The sequence below is a fragment of the Mus musculus genome, chromosome 17, assembly GCF_000001635.26.
Source record: "Mus musculus strain C57BL/6J chromosome 17, GRCm38.p6 C57BL/6J".
Taxonomy (NCBI): Eukaryota; Metazoa; Chordata; class Mammalia; order Rodentia; family Muridae; genus Mus; species Mus musculus.
In genome coordinates, this window is record NC_000083.6 from 43588257 (window position 1) to 43614727 (window position 26471).

At 43.0% G+C, this 26471-nt stretch overlaps 1 protein-coding gene and 1 long non-coding RNA gene across 6 annotated transcripts in view; one reads left to right on the top strand and one right to left on the bottom strand.

Annotated features, from left to right (window-relative positions):
* Window positions 1–23946, top strand: part of Pla2g7 (phospholipase A2, group VII (platelet-activating factor acetylhydrolase, plasma)) — a 44209-nt gene extending 20263 nt beyond the window's left edge. For 2 of the 4 annotated variants that reach the window (XM_006524365.4, XM_006524366.4), the window contains 11 exons: window positions 308–447; window positions 6033–6154; window positions 6523–6667; window positions 8647–8740; window positions 10818–10886; window positions 12239–12362; window positions 14572–14685; window positions 16301–16392; window positions 18979–19149; window positions 23013–23161; window positions 23587–23946. In XM_006524365.4, coding sequence (XP_006524428.1) covers window positions 342–447; window positions 6033–6154; window positions 6523–6667; window positions 8647–8740; window positions 10818–10886; window positions 12239–12362; window positions 14572–14685; window positions 16301–16392; window positions 18979–19149; window positions 23013–23161; window positions 23587–23723 — 1323 coding nt within the window. In that variant the 5' untranslated portion in view covers window positions 308–341 and the 3' untranslated portion in view covers window positions 23724–23946. Of the gene's footprint in view, window positions 1–307; window positions 1582–6032; window positions 6155–6522; window positions 6668–8646; window positions 8741–10817; window positions 10887–12238; window positions 12363–14571; window positions 14686–16300; window positions 16393–18978; window positions 19150–23012; window positions 23162–23586 lie in introns of all 4 variants that reach the window. The other 2 variants (NM_013737.5, XM_006524367.4) reach the window with 2 other exon arrangements.
* On the bottom strand, window positions 84–3253 carry 1700071M16Rik (RIKEN cDNA 1700071M16 gene). Of its 2 annotated transcripts, NR_045445.1 has the most exons (4): window positions 3166–3253; window positions 1517–1621; window positions 1141–1293; window positions 84–697 (listed from the first exon to the last, which is right to left on the bottom strand). It is a non-coding gene; the product is annotated as an RIKEN cDNA 1700071M16 gene (long non-coding RNA). The 2 variants fall into 2 exon arrangements; NR_045444.1 differs by having other exon boundaries at window positions 1517–3253.
* Window positions 23947–26471: the final 2525 nt, after the last annotated feature.

Below are 26471 nucleotides of genomic sequence, written 5' to 3' on the forward strand. Positions count from 1 at the left end.
CCAGCGCCCACTAACTGCTGTTAGGCTATCTGTGTGAGATATGCCTTTGGGTATAATGATGACGACAAGGACTCATTTGTTGTCACTATCATGACTCCATGTTTTTCTTATAACCAAAAGACTCTTGTAAAAATAGAGAAAATCATATTTAGCTGTCTTGAAATGTTATTCCCATGTTCTGCCACCCATTAGCATCAAGGATTTTGCCAGCTTTCTCTGAATAAGCAATACATGTTTCACTGTTAACATTACTGGGCACTTCAGTACATTCATTGTATTTCTTTTCTTTTAATTATCTGCTCTGAAGAACATCAAACTGAAGCCACTGCTCAGCTCCTAAGATGGTACCACTCAAACTGCAGGCGCTTTTCTGCCTCCTCTGCTGCCTCCCATGGGTCCATCCTTTTCACTGGCAAGACACATCTTCTTTTGACTTCAGGCCGTCAGGTAAGAGGCATTACTCTCTGAGCAACTTTAAGATGTTGCATGTTTTGATATGTGAGAATGCAAGGACTGGGGGGATGGCCCAGGTGATGAAGTAGCCACTGTGCAAGCATGAGGTCATGAGTTTGGATCGCCACCACTGATGTGAGATTTCTTTGTTATGGGGGGAGGGGTGTAGAAACGGGAGGATCCCTGAAGCTTATTGGAAAACCATTATAGATGACATAATGTGCTTCAGCTTTGGTGAGAGATCCTGCATCAAAAAAAGCAAAGATGGGGGATGATCAAAGAGTCATTGACCTCTGGCTCCTATGGTCATGTTCACACATATGCATGTACACCTGAATGTTCATGCTCGCACTAACAAGTATTTACAACACCCACACGCACAAGCACACACACTCACACACATGCTCACTCACTCGCATGCACATACACACAGGAGCATATATATTCAGGGAATCTTTGTTCTAGGGTAGGGAGGAGTTTCACTCTTCAATCTTTACAACTCCAAAAGAGGAATGTGTGTGTGTGTGTGTGTGTGTTTTTTCTTCAATAGCAAGTCTGCAGCATGGGCATTGTAACACATGTCCTGTCAGCTTGCTGTGACCATGGAAAAATGCCTTCAACACCTCCTTCTCTTCCCCTCCTTCATGACCCTAGTTTAACTCCTGCCAGGTACGGGAGCATACTTGCCTTGGAGTTTACAAGGCAGCTTCATCGCTGTTCCATGAAGGTAGGATTGGTCTTGTGTCTTGACAAGCAAAGCTGGTCCTGCGGAGGTGAAGAGGCTTGCAAGAAGATGACAGTCTGGACTCTAGAGGTCCAAAGGGACATGGCCCTTTCTGCCTGAGAATGAGAAGAAGCAGAGGCACGTAGATGCCTGGACCTTCTCCAGAAGATAATGGCCACGGCTACTTTCTCTCTTCAGTTGTGTTAAGGAGAAGAGATAAGGGGATGATGATTTAGACAATACGAGGATGAGTAGCCAGTGTTCGGGAGGGACATCTCATGCCACCAAGAAGGGCCTATGTTGCAAGGACATTCCTTCTGGAGCATTGTGAATACCTACCTGTTCATCTTAAAGAGCGGTGACGCACATGGGTCTCAGTCTGTGTCCTTTGGAGAGCACAGCAGGTAACTTGAGGATGATCTCACACTGTCTATACCCACAGATCTGCACACGAGGATAGATGTACTCACTCCAGATACTTGCTGGGTTTGTTGAGTAACTCTTTACCACAGCATCTCCAAAAGGGCTTGCGTAACTCATCATCACTAGCATAACCTTTGCCCTACTTGATATTTGAGGAAATGGACTAATCAATAGGAAAGGGCTGGGCCTTATGTTGATATTTACACAGGTAATTGAAGAATATTTCAGAGGTCCATTCATCCCTCAATACTTCCCAGGAAGGGAAAGCGCCATGGATACGGTGGTGACTGAGGTGCTGGACCTTGTCATCAGAGAACCTGTGACCTACTTGAAATGAAGAAGTTCATCTTTCTAAACTGTATCATCAGGGGTTGGAAACAGGTCACACAATGGGTCCATTATCTTCCAGGGTACATTTTATATTATTGACTCTTATTGGTGCAGGGTGAAAATTTAAAGACGTGGTTTTTTACCCTCTGATTTTTAAACATCACTGGGTTGTTTAAACATGCCCTTGGTCTTGTGTTAACCCTATGCTATACTCAGTCTAGCTGTTCAGAAGTGGCTACGTGAATATTTTAAAAGTTATAATTAATACTTCAAAACAATAGATAATTGTTCTTTATAATCTATTAAATGAATAATAGAAAAATATAGCTATTTGGGGTATAACTTATTTAATTAGTGAGTGTGTGGGTTTGTGTTATAAGTGCATATGTATATGTGAGTGTCCACGCTTGTATACACAGGTGGAAGGCAGAGAAAAGTGTCCACTGTCCTGTTCTATTACTTTCTACCGTATTCCCCTGAGACAAGGTCTCTCATTGAACTTGAAATTAGGCTGACAGCCAGCAAGCCTGAGAAGCCCTTCTGTCTACACATGAAAGGACCCGGGGTTTCATCTCTGTGCAGCCATGCCTAAGATTTTATGTGATGCAGCAGATTTAAACTCAGCTCTCCATGTTCATGCAGCAAGCGCTCTCCCCATACCCTTCTTTCGGTTGTCTGAGACAATCTCATGTAGCCCTGGCTGACCTCTAACTCACAATGTAGCAAAGGGTGGCCTTGAATTATTTATCCTGTTGTCTCCTATTCACTAGCACTGGTATTAAAGGCATGTGCTGCTGGGCCTTAAAAGGCTTACAAATATGAGATACTTCGCATGCTGAGGAAGGACTGTAAAAGTACTTTAAAAAGAATGTGTTTTTCTTCTAGAATGTATACATCTCAAGACTCGGGAATATTTGACACTCAGAGACACACGTGTGCTTTTAACACAAACCCGCACACTCACAAATTAAATAAATTGTAACCTGAATTGCTATATTTCCTAGATATACCAAGTAGCGTCCTACAGGGTTCAAAGTTCCCATTCACATAAAGTTGAAGAGGATTAAGAAAAGATGAACTCTGAGCCACAAACTATAGCACAGACCAAGCTATAGTTGGTCTGATCCGCCTCTTTTTCCTTATGATGATTTCAGATAGATGGATAGATGGAGATGCAGATTCGTGTGATGTGCAAATTGCAAGATGCTCCTCCTTTTCTGTACCCAGAGTGGTACCTGTGACTCCTAAATTCCAGGTGAACAGGTTCCTAAAGTAGAGAAGTTGGAGAGCCACAGGTTATTAGAAGAGGTTCCCTTGGTTTCTGTGGAATTACGATCTCATAGGAGGGGAGATCCACTTGCGGATGTTCTGGAACTCTGCTGATAGGTTAGGGTCTCCAAGGTAGCTAAGAGGTCTCTGGGGTTCCAACCTGAGCTGTGAGAGCCAAAGTTCTCCCCCTGGTCTAGCTCTGACCTTGCTGCCTATGTGTGGGGACACAGCTGCTCACTGGCTGCCAACTACAGAAGGAAAGACAGAAGGTGGTGTCTACCCTGCTACTCTCTAGACATGTCACCTCCCAGTTACACCAAGGCTGACTCCACAGATAATCTGAAACGAGAGCAGAACCTTCTGTAATTAAAAAAAAAAAAAATCCACACCTTTGAGGAAGTGCTGTGAAATTTGAATTGTCCCTGGAGAAGTGTGGAAGTTGTTGTGTAGATCTGCTAAATCCTTCAAAGGACTTGACAGCCCCTGGGAAGCAAGACTTCACCAGCTCTGGAGAAGGAAGGAAGTCATGGCAGTTGACTGCCAGTTACCTACTCCAGTTGGTGTTAAGCACACAATGAATACCCTCACTTCATCCATCTTTACCCACACAGCTGCTCTGCAGGCTGGTTAAGGGCTTTAATGGCCCACTTCACCAGTGGGCACCAGAGAGAAGAGTTAAACTGCTTAGGCCATACCACCATAGGTTGGTATCTGAAACAGAATCACCTGGATCCAATACCGGGCTCCACTCTGCTTCACCTTCTGTCTTTCATCAAACTGCCCCCTCTCACTGCTTTACCAATGTGGCAGGCCAAGAGATATGGGCTGTGCCACAGCATTTCTTCATCTTGAATCAGCCTACTTTGAATCTTTTTGATTGTCGAATTCGAACCAGGAGTCTGCATTTCCAAATCCCTAGGTGACAGCCATGCTGCTGGCCCACAAGGATCATCTTTGTGTAGGAGGCCTTAGGTACTGAAAGAGTCTGTCGCGGGCTGGAACCTCACATATGTATGAGTCATCAGTGGAGGATGTGAATAAGAATGTTGCCAAGACTCAAACCCTTGCTGAGCAGTGATGCATGATAATGATGCTGGTGCCACACCTTACATAGTTCTGGGAGCTTGGCAAAACCTGTGCTGCAGAGTAATGGGCTCCCACGGTTCAGTCAAGTGGACGTCGGAGGCCCAGCTCAGTGTATCAGGAAAAGTAGGAATCTGGATTTATTGTTATTTGAGCCTAACATCTAAACGTAAGTGATGGCTTGCCTGAGCTCTAGAAAGGAGGGCCGTTGCAGAGATATGGAAGGGTTTGGGCTTCAAACGGGAGTGGACAGGTCAAAGAACACATGCGTGGGTTTGAATGAAGGACAAAGGAGGTTGGTGGTGTTTCAGCTTAGCTCCCCTCCTTCCCACAAAACGATCTGAGCCTGGTGTGTCAAAGGCTGTGTTTACACGAGGAGGGCCAGCGCCTGAACAGTAGCTGTCATCATTCTCGCCATTGTGAAATAGTCCACACATACGGAATTCCTGATTCTGAAGAAGAAATGATTATGTCTGTGTTGTAGGATTTTCCCTATCCAATTACATTAGGGCAGCAGAAGGCCTGTAATTGGACAGGGAAAAGGGAGGCAGCGCCAAGAGTGGCAGAGACAGAGAACGTAGCAGATGGGAGCGGGGAGGAGAATGGAGGCAGACATGAACCAGCATGGCATGAACCAGCCACGGATAGTTATGGTATCATAAGGTTAGAAAAAATTGGGATAAAGCTTTTATCGTTATCAATTGGCTCTGAAATTATTGTATTAGCATCCTGTACATTGTGATTTTATTGATACATAAATCTGATCGGCTAATTATAAGCTTTAAGAGTTTTGATTCTACCAGGGTCTGGGATCCGGATTATTCCAAATTAAGAACAAATTATAGAGATTTATTTGCCTCCCAGGGTTCTAGCCTGGAATTCATAAGATAAAGGATTCTGGGATTTGGGGTAGGGCTGGACAGTTAGAGAGTGAGAGAAGGGGGTTGGGAGATGGTTGTTTAGAGTCATCTTGGACCATTGGCTTTGATAATGCTGTGTAAAGATGTCAGGACCAAATGCACAAGAAGTGGAAGCATGCTGGCCTGGTCTACAGAGTAAGTTTCAGGACAACCAGGGCAACACAGAGAAACCCTGTCTCGAAACACACACACACACACAGTCTAAACACTAATCTGAAGTGTGAGATGAAGTTCATATTCAATACAGAAAATAAACAAATGTAAATCATATTCCATACACCTTGTATAGCAATAGCATTTGGAGACAAGCCTGTTTGGTGAAATCCCAAGCATCTTGTCAGAAGATGTACGCCTGCCTCCATTGTTTTATTCCCCAAAGCCCCATATATGCTTTATACAAAGCAGGCCTTTGAGTGGGGTGAGAAATGAGAGGGTGCTGGGGAAATGGCTTAGTCAGTTATGTGCTTGTATGAAGATGAGAGTTCAGATAGATAGCACCCATGTAAAACTGGGTGTCTGTCTATAACCCTTATGTTGGGAAGGCACAAAGAGTTGAATCCATGATACTCATTGGCCTGTCACCCAGCAATGAGCTTCAGTGAGATTCTGTCACCAAAAAATGAGGTGGAGAGCAACTGAAGAAGACAGAAAACATAGACTAGACCTTTGACCTCCACAGTCACATGCAGAAATGGAAACACACTCTCACACACACAAGAGGTCAGAAACTGTGAGCAGTGTGTCATTGCCTTGGAATTCCTAGCACCTACTTTTAGGCGGACTGGCTACTGCCATGTGTTTACATGAAATTACATGAACCTATTTTTCAGTAATGTTTCACAAGCTCCAATCGGTGATGTCTGCTGCCGGCTCTGGCCATAGTAAAATCCCCAAAGGAAATGGATCGTACCCCGTCGGTTGTACAGATCTGATGTTCGGTTATGGGAATGAGGTAAGGCCCCAATCCCCCTTCTCCTTCAATCCCAAGGGCTTGCCCTTGCTTTCTAGCACAGGTGGTAGCGTGACCCTGCAGTCTCCTGAGAATGACTAACCGGCCATCCCTGTTGCAACAGCTTTTGCTACTGTGCCATTCCTCAGTTGTCTATTGTCTCCTGATTAATTTAGCACTGAATTTTTTTTTCTCAGATTTTTTTCTCTACTCAGAGCATTCTCTTTTGTGATTAAATCCAGTCACTCAGCAGCTTGAACACTTCCCTAGACCTTTAAGGGAAAGACAGGGATCTGGTAATAAACTATTGAAAGCACTGCACTTACTGGACTCCGCTAGACTGAAAGTCTGTTCATTGTTTTTCCCAACAGAGCGTCTTCGTGCGTTTGTACTACCCAGCTCAAGATCAAGGTCGCCTCGACACTGTTTGGATCCCAAACAAAGAATATTTTTTGGGTCTTAGTATATTTCTTGGAACACCCAGTATTGTAGGCAATATTTTACACCTCTTATATGGTAAGATTTCTCTTGGTCCTGGTGTGAAGTTATATGCACATCTATCTATGGTTGCATATGTAGATTTGCATACGTAGATATGTTGGAAACAAGAGTTACAAGTAGTAAGACTGAGGTGGGTTTTCTAAGATGGTAAGGGTGTGATTTCTTTTATTTTCTTATCTTTTTCTTTTTTTTTTTAAAGACTGTGTATGGGTGTGTTCTTCTGCACATGAGTGTACATTCATGTGGAGTCCAGAAGACAACCTGAGGTGTGATTTCTCAGAAACATAGTCAACCTACCCTCCTATGAGGCAGGGTCTGTCAGTAGCCTGGGGCTCATCAGCTAGGCTAGGCTAACTTATCAGCAAGCCCCAGGGAGCCTCCTGGCTCAGACTCCCCAGGACTGGGCTCACAGGTGTGTGCCTGGTGTTTTTATACCACCACATGCAAGGCAAACGCTTTCCAAGTTGAGTGATCTCCCTAACCAGAAAGACGGGATTTCTTAAGGAATTAGGCAACACTGAGGGAAGCAAAGGTCCTTTATCATTATACACTCAGAGTTTAATGGGATGGGATGGGATGGGGATGTCAGGCTTGCCTTAACATCTTATACCTGACCCTTGGTTCTCTGTTCCGGCCACAAAATGTAGAAGCCACTAAATGCCCCCCTCCATCCAAAAGGAAGTGCCCTCCTCCTGCACTCCCTCTTCCTCTCTAGGACCCAGAAGGCTCTCCAACTCCTCACCCAGGGATTGGCTTCTTTCCATCTTTATTATTCGGTTAATTAGGGGAGAATTCTGCTACAGTGGTCAGAGTGGCAAATTATCTGGTGGGACCATTGATTGCCCCATCCATTTTGTGTCAGAGGAAAATAGACAATAGATGCCAAGCCCCGGCAGCTAACTTTCACTCATCACAAGAAGAGACCTTGCCTCGAGCCCATCCTCCATCTCAAAGGATCCACCTCTCTACTCCAGTCTTCAGCCATCATCATTTACTTACCATGTCTGCATTATTACCAAGGGAAACATTCCGTTCCTAACATCTGCCAGGTCAGGTGTGAATTTCAGCCTATGCTAATTACACCTTCAAATTTATCCTTCAGCATTGTCAGCTTTGGGAATTCATTTTAAGCTTATCTTAGGGTTTTCACTGAAAATTGCTTTAAACTGGAAAAATATCCCCAAAGTAGAAAATAGTACTGTGTAGTATAGAATAATTTATAAGTCACTTCCATAGCACCCATCACAGCCAGTCTTCATGACTTTGTTTCTGTTTGTGATGAGAAAACAGCATACAAATGATCAATCATAATAATGATGATGGAAACAACTGATACATGAACGAAGGGAGGCGAAGTTTTCCAGCTTTGAGCTGTTTCCTATGCAACGGAGGAAGCACTTTGTATATAAAGCCTAGATCTACACGAGTTTCATTGAAACTATTCAAGATCATTATCACTCCCTCCCTTTTATAGAGAAGGAATCAATTTGACACTGCAAGAGTCTGAGGACCATGCCTGAGGCTAATAACCACCCATGCAAGTCTCATGAAAAGCTCCCTCTGGTGTGTCGAGCCCTGGTCCCTCCATCTTTTGCTGGACCATGATGCATCATGAGATGAGTCTCTGGTTCTCAGTACAATGGTTTAAGCTTACTGTATGGTTAGTTTTAAAATGAAATGTTCAATGTTATTTCAAAAACCTCAAAATAATAGTAATTAGTGTTCTCCCAGAATATACGTATAAGTAGGAACCCCCCCCCCATCTCCGTAAGTTCAGTGGCAATGACGACTGGTAAATGATGAGCTCATGGGTAAGAGGCAGATGGAAGTCCCTGGTTGGCGAGTCTCTAGTATCTGGCTTTTAAAATGAGTATACTAATTTGTAAAATCATAGTTAAAACTCTACGGTTTGGGGACCTGTGGTCAGGAGATGTAAATTACTTAGCAGCATTCAAGCCAGAGAAAACCCTGATTTATTTTCCACTGTTGCGTAGGTTCTCTGACAACTCCTGCAAGCTGGAATTCTCCTTTGAGGACTGGAGAAAAATACCCACTCATTGTCTTTTCTCATGGTCTCGGAGCCTTCAGGTAATACTTGGGAGACTAGACGGTGTTCGTCCCAAGCTGTCACTGACTAGATCCACTTCTTTAAAAAAAAAAAAATGCGATTCCAGAATGTAGTATTGGCCCACGCTGAACACTTGGTTCCTAAGAACTGGCCATGTGACTGCTGGGAAGTTGGGGGAGTGTCTACACTAAAACGCACTATCATTAACTTTGTAACCAAAGTCTGGAAAATGATTTGATTTCAGCTGCACTGGTGGTTGGCAACTGGGGATTCAAGAACCAGATCTAGTCAGCTATCTCTATAAAAACTTTCATGAAGCACAGCCCCATCCGGTCAGCTTCCACATTGTCAATGACTGTAACAGCCGAGTTGAGATGTTGTCTTTCTCACAAAGCTGAGGTGGGCAGGTCTTCGAGGCTCTGCAGTAGACCACCTCCCTTCCTGTGCCTTCGGCAGTAGGTGTCAGTTCTTAGACAGCCCTTTTGTATGCCTACATTGACAGTGGAATGCATGATGGGAGCAAGAGGTAGGCAATGTCCATGTGGAATGAGGATGGATGTGTATCTTCAACACAAGATCATTTAGCTTCCGCTCACTGTTTGATCATTTCCATAGCAGGAAGCACGTGTTAAGTAGTCACACTGATGTAAATAGGTTCAAGCCACTGAAGATGTAGACACTCACCCCCCTTCAGTGAGGACCACCTTTCACGGATAAAGAGGACCACAGCTGAGAAGACACAAGGACTTGATGCGGGACAAGCAGCTAGGAAGTGGTGGAGTTTGCCCTACCTTCCTATATACTGCCTTCCTGCATGCATTACCTTGACAAAACTTTATATCTGGAGCTGTGCAGATGGTTCAGTGATTATAGAAGCACTCGCTGCTCTAACAGAGAACGCTCATATCCCAGCAGCCAAGTCAGGTAGCTCTCTACTACCTGTGACTCCAGCTCCACAGGCTACAGTGCCCTCTACTGGCCTTGGCAGGTACCTGCACACACATGCACATACACATCTACACAGAAATAAAAAAATTTAAATCATAAAAAAAAGAAATCCTTGCCTCCTCTGTCCTAAGTGTAAGCCTTTGTTTTTAGCTCTATTTTAAAGGTGACAACAAAATTGAATGACTATCTAAAAATCATATAGCTAAGAAGTGACAAAGATTTTAAAGCCCACACTTAAGTTTGAGTTGCTTTACCACTGAGTTGGGTTCCCGGCTCATGACAAAAGCTTTTTGACATGGTCTCCACATTGCCTGCTGGGATTGTGATAATGGAAGGGATTTTTTTCCACGTCTCTAGACAATGGACAATCAGACCCTTTCCTGACACTTCCTATGACCCTCTATTATTTAAAAAAAAATACTAAGTGGATGGTAGAGGAAAGGGAAGTCAATAGGTAAGAGAAAAGTAGAGTCAAGAATGGAGCTGAGGAAGAGAGTCAGATGAGGAATGCAGGAAAGTAGTGAAATCTGTGTTTGTGTGTGTGTATGTGTGTGTGTGTGTGTGTGTGTGTGTGTATGTGTGTGAGTGTGTGTGTATGTGTGTGTGTATGTGTGTGTGAGTGTGTGTATGTGTGTGAGTGAGTGTCTGTGAGTGTGTGTATGTGTGTGTGTGTGTCTGTGAGTGTGGGTGTGTGTGTGTGTATGTGTGTGTGTGTGAGTGAGTGTCTGTGAGTGTATGTATGTGTGTGGGTGTGTGTGTATGTGTGTGCGCGTATGTGTGCATGCCCAGATGGATCTGCATCAACTCCCAAAAATCACTACTTGTAATCACTATGGCATTAACTCAGTTTTCTTTATTCATATTCACTATTTCATTAACCTAGGACTCTTGACAGTTTAGAGAGAATGAATCATTGCTTGCTTTAGAGGCTCTATCCTGTGTACACTAGGATGCTCAGCAGTATCTTCTCACTCACCAGATGCCAGTAGCCTCGTTCCCCAGTGCCAGATGCCTCCTAAGGGATAAGCTCTCTGAAGATGAGAGCTCTCCAGTGTGCTGAATCAGGGTGCAATGGGCTCCATGTTCCCCGTTTTCTTGTTGGTTTATAATCGTGGTTGATAATTATCTTTCCTGCTTTTTGATTTCCAGGACGATTTATTCTGCTATTGGCATTGGCTTGGCATCTAATGGGTTTATAGTGGCCACTGTCGAACACAGGTATGTTCCTGTGTGTGTCAAATACAGACCATCGAAAAGAAAAGCATGTTAACACCCTTAACTAAGCCTGTAACTGTTCTGTAAGCTCACAAAAAACCGTGGGTGGGATGTTACATGATGGGAACAAAAAGACAATGAACTACATTGTCAAGACCTTTAAAGCAGCTCGTGTTCTGAGATCGATGAAGGTCTGTCATGGAGTAAGCTGAAGCTTTTCAGACACACTATCTCAGTCCTTTAGTGTGGTTCCAGTTCATTCTCTCTTCTCAGGGTGCCTGAGTGCTTCCAGCACACCAGCTTGGAGAGGCCAGGAAGACTGAAATATGTGGGATCCGAGATTTGCCTCTTCCCTCTGGAGCCCCACTGTATACCAGGCTCGGGCCAGGGAGGGTGAAGGGGTGTGAGGGGTTGGGGATAGAGAAGGCTTTCTCTAAGGATCGTAGTGTTATGGCCCTTTTAGATGAGGGCCTTCTCTGATGATCTTAGCTTGTTCTTATTTCTTTACTGGGGGTGGGTTTGAACGCACACCCTTTATTCAGGGGTGAACCAACGGTTATATAGTTTGGGGAATGAGAATATTCAGGGTGGAATTAGGTCATTGGCTGAAAGCTAAGGTACTAAGATGATCATTAGCATAGTGAGGCCTTCCAAATGCTCTGCTCTGTGACTGAATTAGTGACCGCCTGGCCAGGATCTCCTGATTAGGTTCTCTGAGGCAGGCACGGAGACAGGGAGGGAGTTAATTCTTCCAGTCTCAGGATGAGATTCTACTATCAAATTTTGAGATGTCCAGGGTTTGGACACTCTCAACCTTGGCTGTTCCATGCCAGTTCTGGTGGCATGGTCCAGGTGGCCTACATCCTAGAATTTGTAACAATCCTGTGAGATAGTTATTTTATTCATTTCACACAAGGCAGAAATGAAGATACGAAGATAATTTGCCCAGAGTCAGACAGCTATTACGTGGCAATGCAGGATTTGATTTTAGAGAGCTGTTTTGTTTTGTTCCATTCTGTTTTGTGTTATTTTCATAATCCATGAGATTGGAAATGACACTGTACATATTAGGCAAACACCTTACCACTGAGCTGGGTCCCGAGCTCATGAGAATGGCTTCTGAATATGATCCCAATGATGCCTCCTAGGACAGGAATAAATGGAAGGTTTTTTTTTTTTTTTTTTTTTGCATGTACCCTCCCTGGGGTCCTCTTTTATCTCTTTTATTTGTCGGGGGATGCAGCGTGGAAGAGGAAAGGGAAGTCAACAGATAAGAGAAAAATGGAATCAAGGATGGATCTGAGGAAGACGGTCTGATGGGGAATGGGATGTAATTAAATCTCTGTGTGTTGTAGAGACAGATCTGCATCGGCAACTTACTTTTTTGAAGACCAGGTGGCTGCAAAAGTGGAAAACAGGTCTTGGCTTTACCTGAGAAAAGTAAAACAAGAGGAGTCGGAAAGTGTCCGGAAAGAACAGGTATATTTCAGTGAGAGAAGGGGCATGGCGGCTTTTGAACACAAAGAAAATGGCGGCCTTTGTTAAAACCATTAGCTCTTCCCCTTACCCGTAAAGATCTGTCAGAAGACTCTCTTGACTGCTGAAAATTCCTTTTATTGAGAGGTTTGTTTCACAGAAAAGGACAAACAAAATTACTCTTGGAAATGACAGTGGTATTTAGAATTCCCTTCTGTTAAAAGTGTCTAGTTTTTCGAATCTCAAAGCTAGTAGAAAATAGATGGATGTGCTTTCCTTGTTTCTTCTTTAATAGATCACATCCCAGCCACAGTTTTCCCTCTCTCCACTCCCCACAGTCCCTCTTGCCACCTCCCCTCTCCTTGAGATCTGCTCCTCCTCCATTTCCCTTCAGAAAAAAGCAGGCCTCCCAGAGACAGCATATAAACACCATGAACACAAGCTACATGAAGACGACTAAACACAAACCCTCAAGGCATGCATCTTAACATGCTAAGGTAGACAAGGCAGCCCAGTGGGCAGAAAAGGGTCTCCAGAGCAGGCAAAGGTGTCATCCCCACTCCCACAGAAAATCACACTAACAACCGTAACATACATACATATGAATATATGTGTATTATGTTATCGTTGTATATGTATATCTACATATATGCATATTTATACGTGTGGTATGGGTGTACATGTATGTATATATGGTTATGCATGTTTTGGTTATACATGTATATATACATATATGTGTATGTTATGGTTGCATACATATGTATACATATGACATACATACATACATATATGTCATGGTTACTTTGATGATATATACATGTATATGTATATGTATATGTATATGTATATGTATATGTATATGTATATGTATATGTATATGTATATGTATATGTATAATGTATGTATATGTATATACAGTGTTTGCTTGATGATATATATACACATATATACATATATACACATATACACACATAATACATATATACATATACACAATACATAAACATATTCATATACACACATACATATATACATATATGCATATGCATATACATGCATACATATATACATATCTTCTTCAGGGTACCCTGAGTTCCAAAGGGAAGGACCTGAAGGAAATCTCCAATTTGAGCTTTCTCTCCTCCTAATGTTCAGCTGTGGGTCTCTGCATCTGCTCCCATCAGCTGCCAGAGGAAGTCTCTCTGATGACAACAGGGCTATGTACAGGATGAATAGATCAATCCTAGGGGCTTTGTTAAGGGGATTTCAGAGAGATTACGTACAATTGTCTTTAATGTACAGGCCTTGCCCAGGTATGGTGGTATACACCTTTGATCCCAGAACTCAGAAAGCAGAAGCAGGCAGAATTCTGAGTGTGAGACCATCTTGGTCTACAGAGTGAGTTCCAGGAAATCCAGAGCTACTTAATGAGATTATGCCCCATCCCTCTCAAAAAGAAGTGTATAGGCCTTAAACCCACTTGTCTGTGGATGTTGCCTCCATCACTTGATAGTAGGAAGAGCCTGGCCAAACCAATCTTATGCTTTGCTGTGTTACACAATAGTAAATAACAGTATCTGTCTCTTGTGGTCACTGGAATGACTACTTGAGTTAAAGTGTACTGGTCACTTATTTATCTTGGGCATGATAGATGTGGCATGGTAGTTAGACCCACACACAATCCACTGAACTAGGCTATTGTGCCACTAGGAAATCTTCCTTTCCAGAGGGAACATAGACCCAGGGAAGCTCAGCAAGTTACAAGACTCATAAGGTCCCTCCCTGAGGTTGCATAGGCGGGAAGCATCTATTGGTCAGAAGACCATTCTACAGCTTAAAGGATATGGCTTTTGCGTCAACACACACACACACACACACACACACATACACACACACACACACACACACTATTTGGTCTGTTGGCATCCTCTCTGGAATGGATAGACTTTGTTCATATTCCGCCCCAATATTACCATACAATAAATATAAACCCAAAGAATTCACACAGCGGGTAAACCAGAGGTGAGCTGAGCCTAGCTGCAGCTGCTACCCAAGCTGGAACCCCAGTCACAGCACTAGCTTGTATCCCCTTTGCTTTTCGATGAAGTATTTGCAGTGTGTAACTAACCATTTCTCCCACAGGCAACTCTACACAAACATGAAGGTGTTATAATATCTTACGTTATCATTTTCCTTCTAATTACTGTATTAGGTTCAGCAAAGAGCAATAGAATGTTCCCGGGCTCTCAGTGCGATTCTTGACATTGAACATGGAGACCCAAAAGAGAATGTACTAGGTTCAGCTTTTGACATGAAACAGCTGAAGGCAAGTTTTTAACAGAGCCCTTTCTTCCTTGGACTGTGTTTCTATTTTAAAAACTTGCTTCTTTTCTGCTATACCGCAAGGTACATGAGAAGAGGCTTTGTGATAGATGATGGCTTCGATTGCTAACCTGACACAATCTAGACTCACCTGGGAAGAGAGACTCATTGGTCTACATTGGGTTGGTCTGTGGGTATGGTTGTAGGGGATTGTCTTAAGTTCATGGATGGGAGAAGACCTAGTCCACTGTGGGCAGCACTAATCCTTAGGCAGGAGGTCCTGACGAGCTAAGCACACGTGAAACAAGCTAGCAGGCAAATAGATCATGCATAGATTAATTTCTCTCTGCACTTGATTGTTGATGCTACCTGTTTTAATATCCTACCGTCTTGACCTCCATGCCATCATGAATTATATACATGGAGTTGTGAGCTAAAATAAACCCTCTCTCCTTTACTTTGACTGTTTTTCCAGGATATTTTATTACAGCAAGAGAAATAATACCAGAACTAGAATGGGCATGCGCGCGCGCACACACACACACACACACACACACACACACACACACACACACACACGCTCTCAATCATGCAAAGAAGGAACCAGTGAAACCTGTGTCAGGTTGAATTGTATGTAAATAGAACCTGCCAATTTGAGCTGAAAAGTGGAGTTTCATATGGTTCAACTTCATATATACAAGGGAGGTATAATTTATTGAATAATAATGGCATCATTTTAAGCTTGACCTTGAAAGAGTTGGCCAAATGTTTTGAATGACATTTGGCGGGGGTTGGGGGTTGTAAGTGTGTTTGTAAGTGTGAAGGACATGACTTGGGGGTTAGATAGCTCAGTGCAGAAGGAACTAGAAGTAGTTGGATTTGAGAATAAGATGATGGTTTCTTCTCTAGATACAACCGAGATGTGATGCTCAACAAGACACCTTCTTCTGTCTTCATGATTCTCTATATGTCCCCTTGGCCTGACACAGATACTTCCTTTTCACTAACTCCTGTCTCATCTTCAACACTCAAGTCAGCCATCACCTCCTCTGAGAAGCCCCCACTCCCACCCCCGGCTTTTGCAGAGCCTGGGTTGGCTATTGTACTACCATAGAGCTCCTTGGTCTCAGGGTGTTATGTTGTGTGCATTGCACAATATCAAAAATCGCTATCATTTTCTTCCACAATAAACTGAGCTCACTAAAAATGAGACTATGGTGTCTGATATGGCAGATATTCAAGAAATATGCTTAGGATGAATAAGCTGATAATCATGGGATAATGTGAGACAGAACTCACAAGGGAGCTCGGTATCAGAGGGGGTACTGTCGGGTGTAGGTGATAAAGACCAATAGGTTTATCTCTGAGTGTGTGTGTGTGTGTGTGTGTGTGTGTGTGTGTGTGTGTGTGTGTGAGTACACGCACACACACATGCACATTCTATGTTATAAGTCATCAAGATATTTATCAAGACCATGAAGTGAATAATGATTGCATGATAGAATTTTTAATGTACTCTTTTATTTTTAATTTAATTTAATTTAATTTTTAATGTACTCTTCTGGGTACATTTAATGCTGGGTGAGATGGTAACTTTGCTGTCCTGCTTTTTCACCCAGGATGCTATTGATGAGACTAAAATAGCTTTGATGGGACATTCTTTTGGAGGAGCAACAGTTCTTCAAGCCCTTAGTGAGGACCAGAGATTCAGGTAAGAGAATAAGACAAAACAAAACAGCTGAAGATAACTGGGAGAGAGGGCATGGGTAACACATGACAGTTAACTGGTTTCCTGAAGTTCCAGTGATTAAGGGATCTTTTGGGGTTGATAAATCCTACTATATATATAATATATATATATATGATATATGTATATATACACACACATATACATATATATATATATATTTGCTGTTTTCATTTTACATGTATGAACACTTTGCCTGCTTACATGTATGTGCACTGTGTGCATGCTTTGTGCTGAAAGAGGTCAGAAGAGAGCATCGACTGCCCTGCCACTATAGTTACAGAGAGTTGTGAGTTGCCATAAGGATGCTGGGAATTCAACCCATATTCTTGCCCAGAGAAACAACCGTTCTAAACTACTGAGCTATCTCTCTGGCTCTCACCTCACAACTGTTCTTTCTTTCATTAAGTTTATAGATTTTCCTAGACAGAAACCATTTTTTTTGTCCTGCTACTAAAACACTTTTCTTGCCATGAAAACAGAGCAGCAATATACACGGATGCACAAGCATCTCTGTAGTAGGACAGAGTCCTTTGGGTGTACACCCTGGACCAGTATAGCTGAGTCACACGGTAGCAATATGTTCAGCCTTTTGAAAGGCCTCCACCTTGATTTCCAAAGTGCCTGCACCAGTTCACACCCTTACCAACAGTGAATAAGGCTGCCCCTTTCCCCAGCGTTTGCTAGCATTTGTTGATTCTCACTGGGATGAAATGGCCTCCTGACATAATTCTAATCTGCATTTCCGTAATGGCTAAAGATGTTGAACGCCTTTAGAAGTACTTATTAGCCAGTTGTTTTCTGTCCAAGAACTCTTAGTTTGGTACATTTTTGGCCCATTCTTTTTGTTGTTGTTGGGCTGTTTTCTTGTATTTAGTTGTTTTGGGTTCTTTGTTTATTTTATGTGCATCCATGTCTCTCTCAAATTTGGATTTTAGCACCATTTGGGTGAATGTGTGTAGAGGCCAGGAAACTAGAAACGGTCTCATGAGCAGTGAAGCAGAGGCTCTGAGGGAGAGAGTGGAGAGCCTAATAGAGCCTAAGATATTAAGTGGGGATATGTGGATGGAGATGGAGAGAGCAGAGGGAGGGTCATCCCAAACTAAGTATGCATGAGCACGCCATACAGAATCCTGCTACTTTATAGGTTAGTTTTAAAAGCAGTTTCCCACCTATCCTTGCCCATCCCCCATTGTCCTTATTTATCTATAAAGGATTTAACCATTCACTTGGAATTTCATCAATATGTCTTTTCTGTGACATGTGTCTGATAATATTGCTACCATTTTTCCAATCTTCCCTAAGACATTAGGGTTTTTAGTTTCTCATTAGTTTTTCTTTTCTTTTGTCTTTCAAGCGAGGCGGGATCCAAAAATCACAGATTTATTTGGGCAAAAGTCAGACAAGATCCCAGTTTTTTTTTTCTAACATTTAGAAACATTTTCTTTTTTGAACGACTTCATCCTAGACTCACATGGAACGGTCTATTTAGGGAGTGAGCTGGACCATTTGAGATGTTTCCGTGCGCTCGATATACGGGCACCTCTGCTGGCTACCCCTTTGCATATGGATGGATTTTCCAAAAGTCTCCCTAGGGAGCACAGAACCAGACATCGTGGGAAGAAAAAAAAATTGATTTTTAATTAAAAAAAATTTTAATCATGTGAACTCATTATTTTTATTCATGTGAATGTGCATCCTCTCTCTCTGTCTGTCTGTCTCTCTCTCTGTTTCTCTCTGTCTCTGTCTGTCTGTCTGTCTGTCTGTCTCTCTCTCTCTTTCTCTCTCTCTCTCGCGCGCGTGTTTGTGTGTGTGTGTGTGTGTGTGTGTGTGTGTGTGTGTGTGTGAGTACAGGTGCCCAAGGAGGCTCAGGGTGTCCTATCTCCCAGAGATAAAGTTACAGGTAGTTGTGAGCCATCCAGTATGATCTTCTGCAAGAACAGTAAAGGCTCAGCCACTGAGCCATTGCTCCAAGTCTCCAAAATTCTATTTCCACATGGTATGGTTCATGTGTTTTGCTCTGTATATATAATCCTACATGTCTGTGTATCATATGACTCTGAAATAGGTGCATCACCCACACTGTGAGACACACCTGAGACTCTAGAAACAAGTTGAAGAGATTAATCAGCAGTTAAGAGCATGTATTGTTACTCAAGTTCCAACACCATGTCAGGCATCTCCTAACCACCTATGACTCCAGCTCCAAGAGATCTGTCGCCCTCTGCTGGCCTCTCTGGGAAATGCACACACTCCCCACCCCAGCCTTGAAACAGAAGAAATAGGGCAAACTTGCATTTCTCAGTTTTGAGGAAATCACAACTTATTTAAATGTATTTTGAAAACCGCGTGACAAAATGAACATGAAAAAAACTTTTAGGATACAGCTTTCTTTATGTAATGATTCTTTAAGGAACATAATCTCATGTGAGTCTAGATCAGCCTCATTACAAAGCTGATTGTAGCTCCCCGGCAGGTGGTGCCGTGGGAAGGCCTCTGCTGGCTAGTCTGTAACCCGCCATTCTCTGTCATTGCCAATGATGTCTGCAGATGTGGAGTTGCTCTTGATCCATGGATGTATCCGGTGAACGAAGAGCTGTACTCCAGAACCCTCCAGCCTCTCCTCTTTATCAACTCTGCCAAATTCCAGACTCCAAAGGACATCGCAAAAATGAAAAAGTTCTACCAGCCTGACAAGGAAAGGAAAATGATTACAATCAAGTAAGTGCCCCTGGCCTGGAGGGTGATCTGAACACCTGGAACTTCTGGGAGACATTGTAGAATGGCTGTGTGTTGTTAGATTTTTAACACATAGAATGTAGTCTGTCCTCAGTGCTCTTAGGTTTTCTTTTATTTTCTTGTAAAATGAGAAACTTTAGTTTTTAAAACAAAGTTACAAGTAAACATTTTAGTCTGTCATACAATGTTACAATAAAAAAATAATCTCAACAGTACAATGAAATACATTTGCTGTGGTCATTGTTATTACTCCCTTGTTGCCTTTAAATATCCAAAAGGGGTTTGTACTCCATTTCAGACCACTTAGTTCCCAAATAAAAGACACAGAGACCTTTTAGATTTATAATAAGCCTTAAAACACTAGAGCTGAGGAGATAGCAACCGTCTATGCTATTTTATCTATTTCACTGTTAAAACTCCTGAGCCGGGCATGGGGGCGCACGCCTTTAATCCCAGCACTTGGGAGGCAGAGACAGGTGGATTTCTGAGTTCGAGGCCAGACTGGTCTACAGAGTGAGTTCCAGGACAGCCAGGGCTACACAGAGAAACCTTGTCTCCAAAAAACAAAAACAAAAACAAAAACAAAAAAACTCCCAAGATATTCTTTGCCACGTGTTCTATCTGTGTTGCTCCTGCTCCATCAGGCCAGCTCCCATGGTCATGTGTTCAAGATCCACCTACCCCATAGTGACTTCTTCCTCCTCGTCTCCTCCTACTGTGGTTCCTGTTGAGATCCCAAGTTCAGGGAACCTTTGCTCTGCCCCACTCTTCTGCCCAGCCCAGGCTATAGGCATCTTTATTAACCAATCAGGGACAAATTGGGAGGCCTGATTTACACAGCATCCTTTGGTGTTCATGAGGATGTCATCTGAGGCAACCAGACCTTGGGGACCAGTATTTAGCACTGGACTACAGAGCAGTACTAGACCAACCCGCTACATACATTTTTAACTTTGCATGTCTAATGTATTACTGTGTCGTGTCTTGTCTGGAGTAAATCCAGAGAAGGTAAGTAGATCCGAGGACGTAACATAAAAGCTTGGATTTTTTTAAAATAGTACCTACCCGGCTTTCAATTAGAAATTTTTATTAATCCCAGAATTAAAAAGAAATTAAAAATTGTTTGCTAATCTAAAGCAGCAAAGTCTTCCAGACTGACACTAGCTGCTTTAGTAAGGAGATTAGCGATGTTACAAACGTTGGCTATTGATTTCTTGGTACTATGCAATAACCATGCTGGCCATGAAAAGCTTACCAAAATATAATCAATGGCCTTAATTTTTAAACTCTTATTGATTCTTTGTGAACTTCACATCATGCACCCCAAACTCACTCATCTCCCCGACCCTCCATATCTGCCCTTTGCCCTTGCAACCTCCTCTACCTCCTACCCCCTACGAAAAATTAAAATTAAAATTTTAAAAAATAAGAAAGAATTCTCACTGTGGAAGCTGCAGTGTGTCACACAGTACACCCTTCTGCCTAAACAGCTTTACTTGTGAATGTTCTTCGCAATGAGTCACTGGTCTGGTTCAAGGCGTCTGGCCTCTGCTACACTATACTGGACTCTCACCAGGATGCCTCTCGGACATCCCGTTGTTGTCCTGTGTGATGGAGATCCTGCAGCTTTGATTCTGCACGACCTGCCCCTTCATGCAGTCCAGCAGTTTATAGATGAGGTAGATGTTGGTGTGAGCCAACCCAAAGCCCTGGATCTGGCCCTGGGTGGTAGCTGAGTTAGTCAGCCCTCCAGTTGTCCTGTGCAACCTTGCCACCAGGGCCAGCTCTATCACATTGCCCACGTGAGGGGCGAGGACAGCTCTCCTGCATGCCAAAGCTGGTGAGGGGGCAGCTTTGCACAGCCCTCAAGACATTGCCCCAGGCGGCAGCCTAGACCAGAAATGGCTACATGGCCTTTGGTGTCAACCTGGGCTGTGGACATCAACACAGACCCCTGCTATTGCAGGACCACGGACCCAGACATGGTCCTGGTGGTAGCACTGGGACCTTACCATGGGCTCAGGTGGCAACATAGGCCACTCACACCAGGCTGTTCCTTACCACCTTCAAATCCCCAGTTCTGCCACTTAGTGCACAGATCACTCCATTTTTCTTTCTCCCATCCCTCCACCACATATTGGCTCATCATAGTGGCATTGCCCCAGAGTCCTCTGGGATACCTCCGGCCCCGCCCACCCATGCCCTCTTTCTCTTTTGATGGGATACATGTGAGTGTTCTGCCTGCTTGTCTCTCTGTGCACCAAGAGTGCGGAAGTGTCTGCAAATGCCAGAAGAGGATGCCAGATCCCCCTGGAAATGGAGTTACAGACAGTTGTGAGCTGAGAATTAAGTCCAGTTCATCTGCAAGAACAGCAAGTGCTCTTAAACACAGAGCCATCTCTCCAGCCCCAGACGTAAAAGAAAATACTCTTAGTGCTGTTATTTACACAGTTCTTATAGTGGAAGTTAATATATAGCTAAAGTATTGCCTACTTTCATCTGAACATCAATACATACAGTATTGAGGCACAACAGTTCATCCGTAGGCCATGTAAAGTCTTTAAAGAAAAGGCGAGAGCATGTATACGTTTACCTGTTGGAACAATATATGAGTTTATAAATTCCACAACGCTATGAATGGATGCCCTGAATAATAATCATGTGCTTGTATCCTTTCATGGGGCTAGAGAGCAGTTGTTCCTCTTGCAGAGGACTGGATTTTGGATCCCATCTCCCGTGTCAGGTTGCTTACAAAGGCCTGCATCTCCAGCTCCAGGGGATCCAGTGAACTTTTCTGGTTCCTGCCAGCAAATGCACACTCACACATGCACACACAAATGAAAGTAATTATTTAAAAGACCCTCAAGCAAAAATGGAACTCATCTTTCTACTATTTAAAACCTGGTTAATTCAGGACTGGGGGGGGGGAGACAAAAAGGTTGCACTTAGAACAGTTCCCCTTTAGGGGGCCTTGGGGGTAGCATTTGAAATGTAAATGAAGAAAATATCTAATAAAAATGCCTTAAAGAAAAAAGAACAGTTACCCTCTATCTATAGTTTGGGTTTCTGACTTTTGTTTTCATAGTTTTAGTGATTTATGGCCAGTTGTGATCAGGAGACATTTACTGGAAAAAATTCTATAAATAAACAATTTTTTTAAGTGTGAACCATTCTCTATAATGTAACAAAACCTTGCACTATCCTGCTTTGATGGGGACTATTCCTTCATCCAGTCATGCAGATTCTCTGTGCAGACCTACTGATAGTCACCTAATGTCATGACAGCCATCACAACAAGTATATTACAATATTCAAGATTAAATACAGTTCAGCAAACTAGTGGGGAAGAGGAAGAGAAAAAGAGAAAGAAAATTGCCTTTTCATTTTTCTCCTTTTCCTCTCTCTCTCTCTCTCTCTCTCTCTCTCTCTCTAACATATAGTATTGGTTACTTTTCTGGTTTTGGTGAGAATAAAATAAAAAAAAAAAAACCTCTGTGCTCAGTGGTTAAGAGCACTGGCTAGCAAGCCACGGAGAGCAAGCCAGTAGGCAGCACTCCTTCACAGTCAGTCTCTGCTTCAGTTCCTGCCTCCTCCCAGCTCCTGTCGATCTCGCCCTGCCTTTCCTCAGTGAAGGTCTGTGTGCAATCTGGAAATCAATCCTTCCTTCCCATGTTGCTTTTGGTTGTGGCATTTATCATAACAAGAAACATAAGCCAGGGCACAAATATTTTAGAATCCTTAAGTAAACAGCTTTGACCCTCAGCTACATTAAAATGATCAGATTATGTGCATGTGTGTGTGTGTGTGTTCACGCAACATGATTTATAAGTATCTTTCTCTCTTAGGGGCTCAGTGCACCAGAACTTTGACGACTTTACTTTTGTAACTGGCAAAATAATTGGAAACAAGCTGACACTGAAAGGAGAAATCGATTCCAGAGTAGCCATCGACCTCACCAACAAAGCTTCGATGGCTTTCTTACAAAAGCATTTAGGTAAGAAACAGCACGTTCCTCTGCTAGGTTCTCAGGATCAAATAGGGACATAGTCTTATTGTAGCTGTTTCCACTTGGCTTTTGGTAAACAAAGCAGTGAATCAATTTGAAAAGAAACATTTCAAAAAGAGGAGTATGTGGCCTTGCATTAATGTGTGTGCATGTGCATATATGCATACCATATATATGTACTCGTTGAAGCTAACAGCCCTTCTATGAACCCTAGAGTGGAGTTACATGTTGAAGGTACTGACAGCCTCTTGCTTGTCTCGAAGCAGCTCTGGAGGTTATGCATTTTCGAATGCAACCTGGGCCCTAGGAATTCCATTATCACTGTGATGATTCTGTAATTTGTGGCTCTGTGGTGCCACCTAGCGGCCCTCGGCTGTTTAACATTCTTGACAGTTTTCTTGTGGTTTTTATAGGGCTTCAGAAAGACTTTGATCAGTGGGACCCTCTGGTGGAAGGAGATGATGAGAACCTGATTCCTGGGTCACCCTTTGACGCAGTCACCCAGGTCCCGGCTCAGCAACACTCTCCAGGATCACAGACCCAGAATTAGAAGAACTTGCTTGTTACACAGTTGCCTTTTAAAAGTAGAGTGACATGAGAGAGAGAGAGAGAGAGAGCGCACGCGCGCGCGCGCGCGCGCGCGAGCAATGTATTTACCCAAATAAGCATTTTTTAAATATACACTGTACTGTAGGATAGTGATGAACGCCTAGCCTAAGATTTTTTTCCCCCTGTAAATGTAACGAATATAAAATAGAGAATACAAAAATGATTGTCTGTCTAAATCTTAATTTTACAAAGCTGGTCCTTTAAGTGTCAAATGAAAAGCTACTTTCATGTTACATTTACAATTAAAGCCTCTAGTCAGGAACGATGCCAGACAAAACACATTGGAAATGACTTAAGATTTCCAAACTAAACAATGAAACAGATTATCACAAACTAAACAATGAAACAGATTATCCCATCTTTGGCTTTCTGTAAGTCTGAGCAGCAGAGTTAAGACTGAGCAGCGGGAGAGCTTGTGTGGAATCTGGTGGCATGCCTCTATGACCTTTGGCTGAGGGTAGGAGCATCCATTGATCTGATCACGAAGTCAGTCCTAATGCAGGATGGGTGATGCTGTCCTGTTTCAACTGAGGATGAAAGGGGTTGTGCTGGAGGATTTTTAGAATATCTGGGACAGGGCAATAGAGTCAATATTGGCACATTAGGTTTTTAATTTCCGGTGCGTTCTGTTTACTAAATGGAGGTGTTGTGAGTAGGCAGGCCAGGGATCATTCAGACACGTTAGGTATTTACGCAAAGACTGTGAAGGACACAAAGGAAATGGTCAACATTCTCAGCCAACATTAGATGTTTTATTTGTATGACCTAGCCCGGCCTGGTGGTACACACCTTTACCCCAGCACTCAAGAGGCAAAGAAAGGCTGATCTCTGAGTTCAAGGGCAGCCTGGTCTAGAGTGAGTTCCAAGACAACCAGGGATGCCAGGGATATACAGAGAAACCCTGACTTGAAAAAAACTTGAGAGAGAGAGACCGATAGACAGAGAGAGAGAGAGAGAGAGAGAGAGAGAGACTGTGAGAGATGACATTGTAAGATTAACAGTTAAGTGGAAGTTTAAAGGGGGTCTTATAACATTTTGTGTGTACTATGTGTGCACACATAGGAGATACTTGTGTGTATTCATGTATGCACATGCATGGGGGTGTGCATGCCATCACACATGTGCAGCTCCTACTGATTCATCTCCCCAGCCCTTCAAAGGCACGTGCGCACGCTTGCACACACACACACACACACACACACACACACACACACACACACGTATACATCTGAGAACTGGGTAGAAAATGGGTTTGTTTGCTGAGAATGTACAGGAATGGAGGCTGTCCATCGGTTAAGTACCTATTCTGGTGTAACTGTCCGGTTGCGTCTCCGGAGTCAGCAGAGTGTGGCTGGGCTTGGCCAGTGTGAACAAGGGTTGTCAGCTTTGAGGTTTGATCCTTTTCTAGCTCAGGTAGTAGGTAGCTATGTTCTGATTTGCCACCACTTAGTGGTGGTCACTCACTCACACCGAGCAACTGGACATCTCCTCCCAGTTGCTGTTTACATTAACTTCATTTATTTATTATTTATTTTGGTTTTTCAAGGCAGAGTTTTCCCGTGTAGTCTTGGAACTCACCCTGTAGACCAGGCTGGTCTCAAACTCAGAAATCCATCTGCCTCTGCCACCCAAGTGCTGGGATTAAGTCTTTAAACAGATAAAATTCCTTCACACAAAACTGAAGGTTTTTCTATTCTGGCCATAGTGCAACTTCTTTTCCTCTTGGTAATTTATAACACTTCACTACCCCAGCCAAACTCTCTATTGCATTTATCCCAAAGACAACCAAGGTTTTTCAATTATTACTTTGTAAGAATTCTCTGTCTCTTTGTGTCTGTGTGTATCTGTCTCTGTGTTTGTGTGTCTGTGAATGTAAGTGTGTGTGTATGTGTGTGTGTGTGTGTGTGTGTTGGGGTGTGTGTGTCTGTGTATGTCAGAGTCTGTGTGATGTGTTGGTGTGTCTGTGTATGACTCTCTCTGTGTGTGTGTGTGTGTGTGTGTGTGTGTGTGTGTGTGTGTGTATGTGTGTGTGCCAGCCACTTCTTGTGCATGTGCAGGTGGTGGAGGCCAGAAGAGAACGTAGTAGTTCCTGGAAGTAGAGTTACAGATGGTTATGCGCTGTCCTGTATGGGTTCTGGGAACTGAACTCTGGTCCATTTCTAGAGCAGTAGGCACTCATAACTGCTGAGAGAGCTGCCCAGCATCTTATTTTGTAATGCAACTTCTCCATTTTCCACATATTGAAATGGCACCCACATTTTATGTTTTTAAGACTAGGTTTCATTGTGTAACTCTGGTTCGCCTAGAATCACTGTGTAGACCATGCTGGCTTAGAACTCGGAGGTCTGCCTGCCTCTGCCTCAAGTGTGCTGAGTGTAAAGACACCATGCCCAGCAACACCCAGTTGTCAATGCTTAATTCTCACTGTCCCCACAGGACTACATGGGCTGATATTTTTATTTTTATCCACATACGCTCACCTTATTCACACTGGGCAGATCTTTTTATTTTAAAGAATGGTTAAGTGTTGTGGGTGAGATGATGTTTTATTTCAGAATACATTTTTTTTTACAGTTTATGGTTTATGCAGATGCTCAAAGGATAAAAATGATGAAAAACATCCAATGAGCTACAATTTAGCAAATAACTACCACACTGGGCATTTCTCACAGGAAAAGAGAAAAGAGCT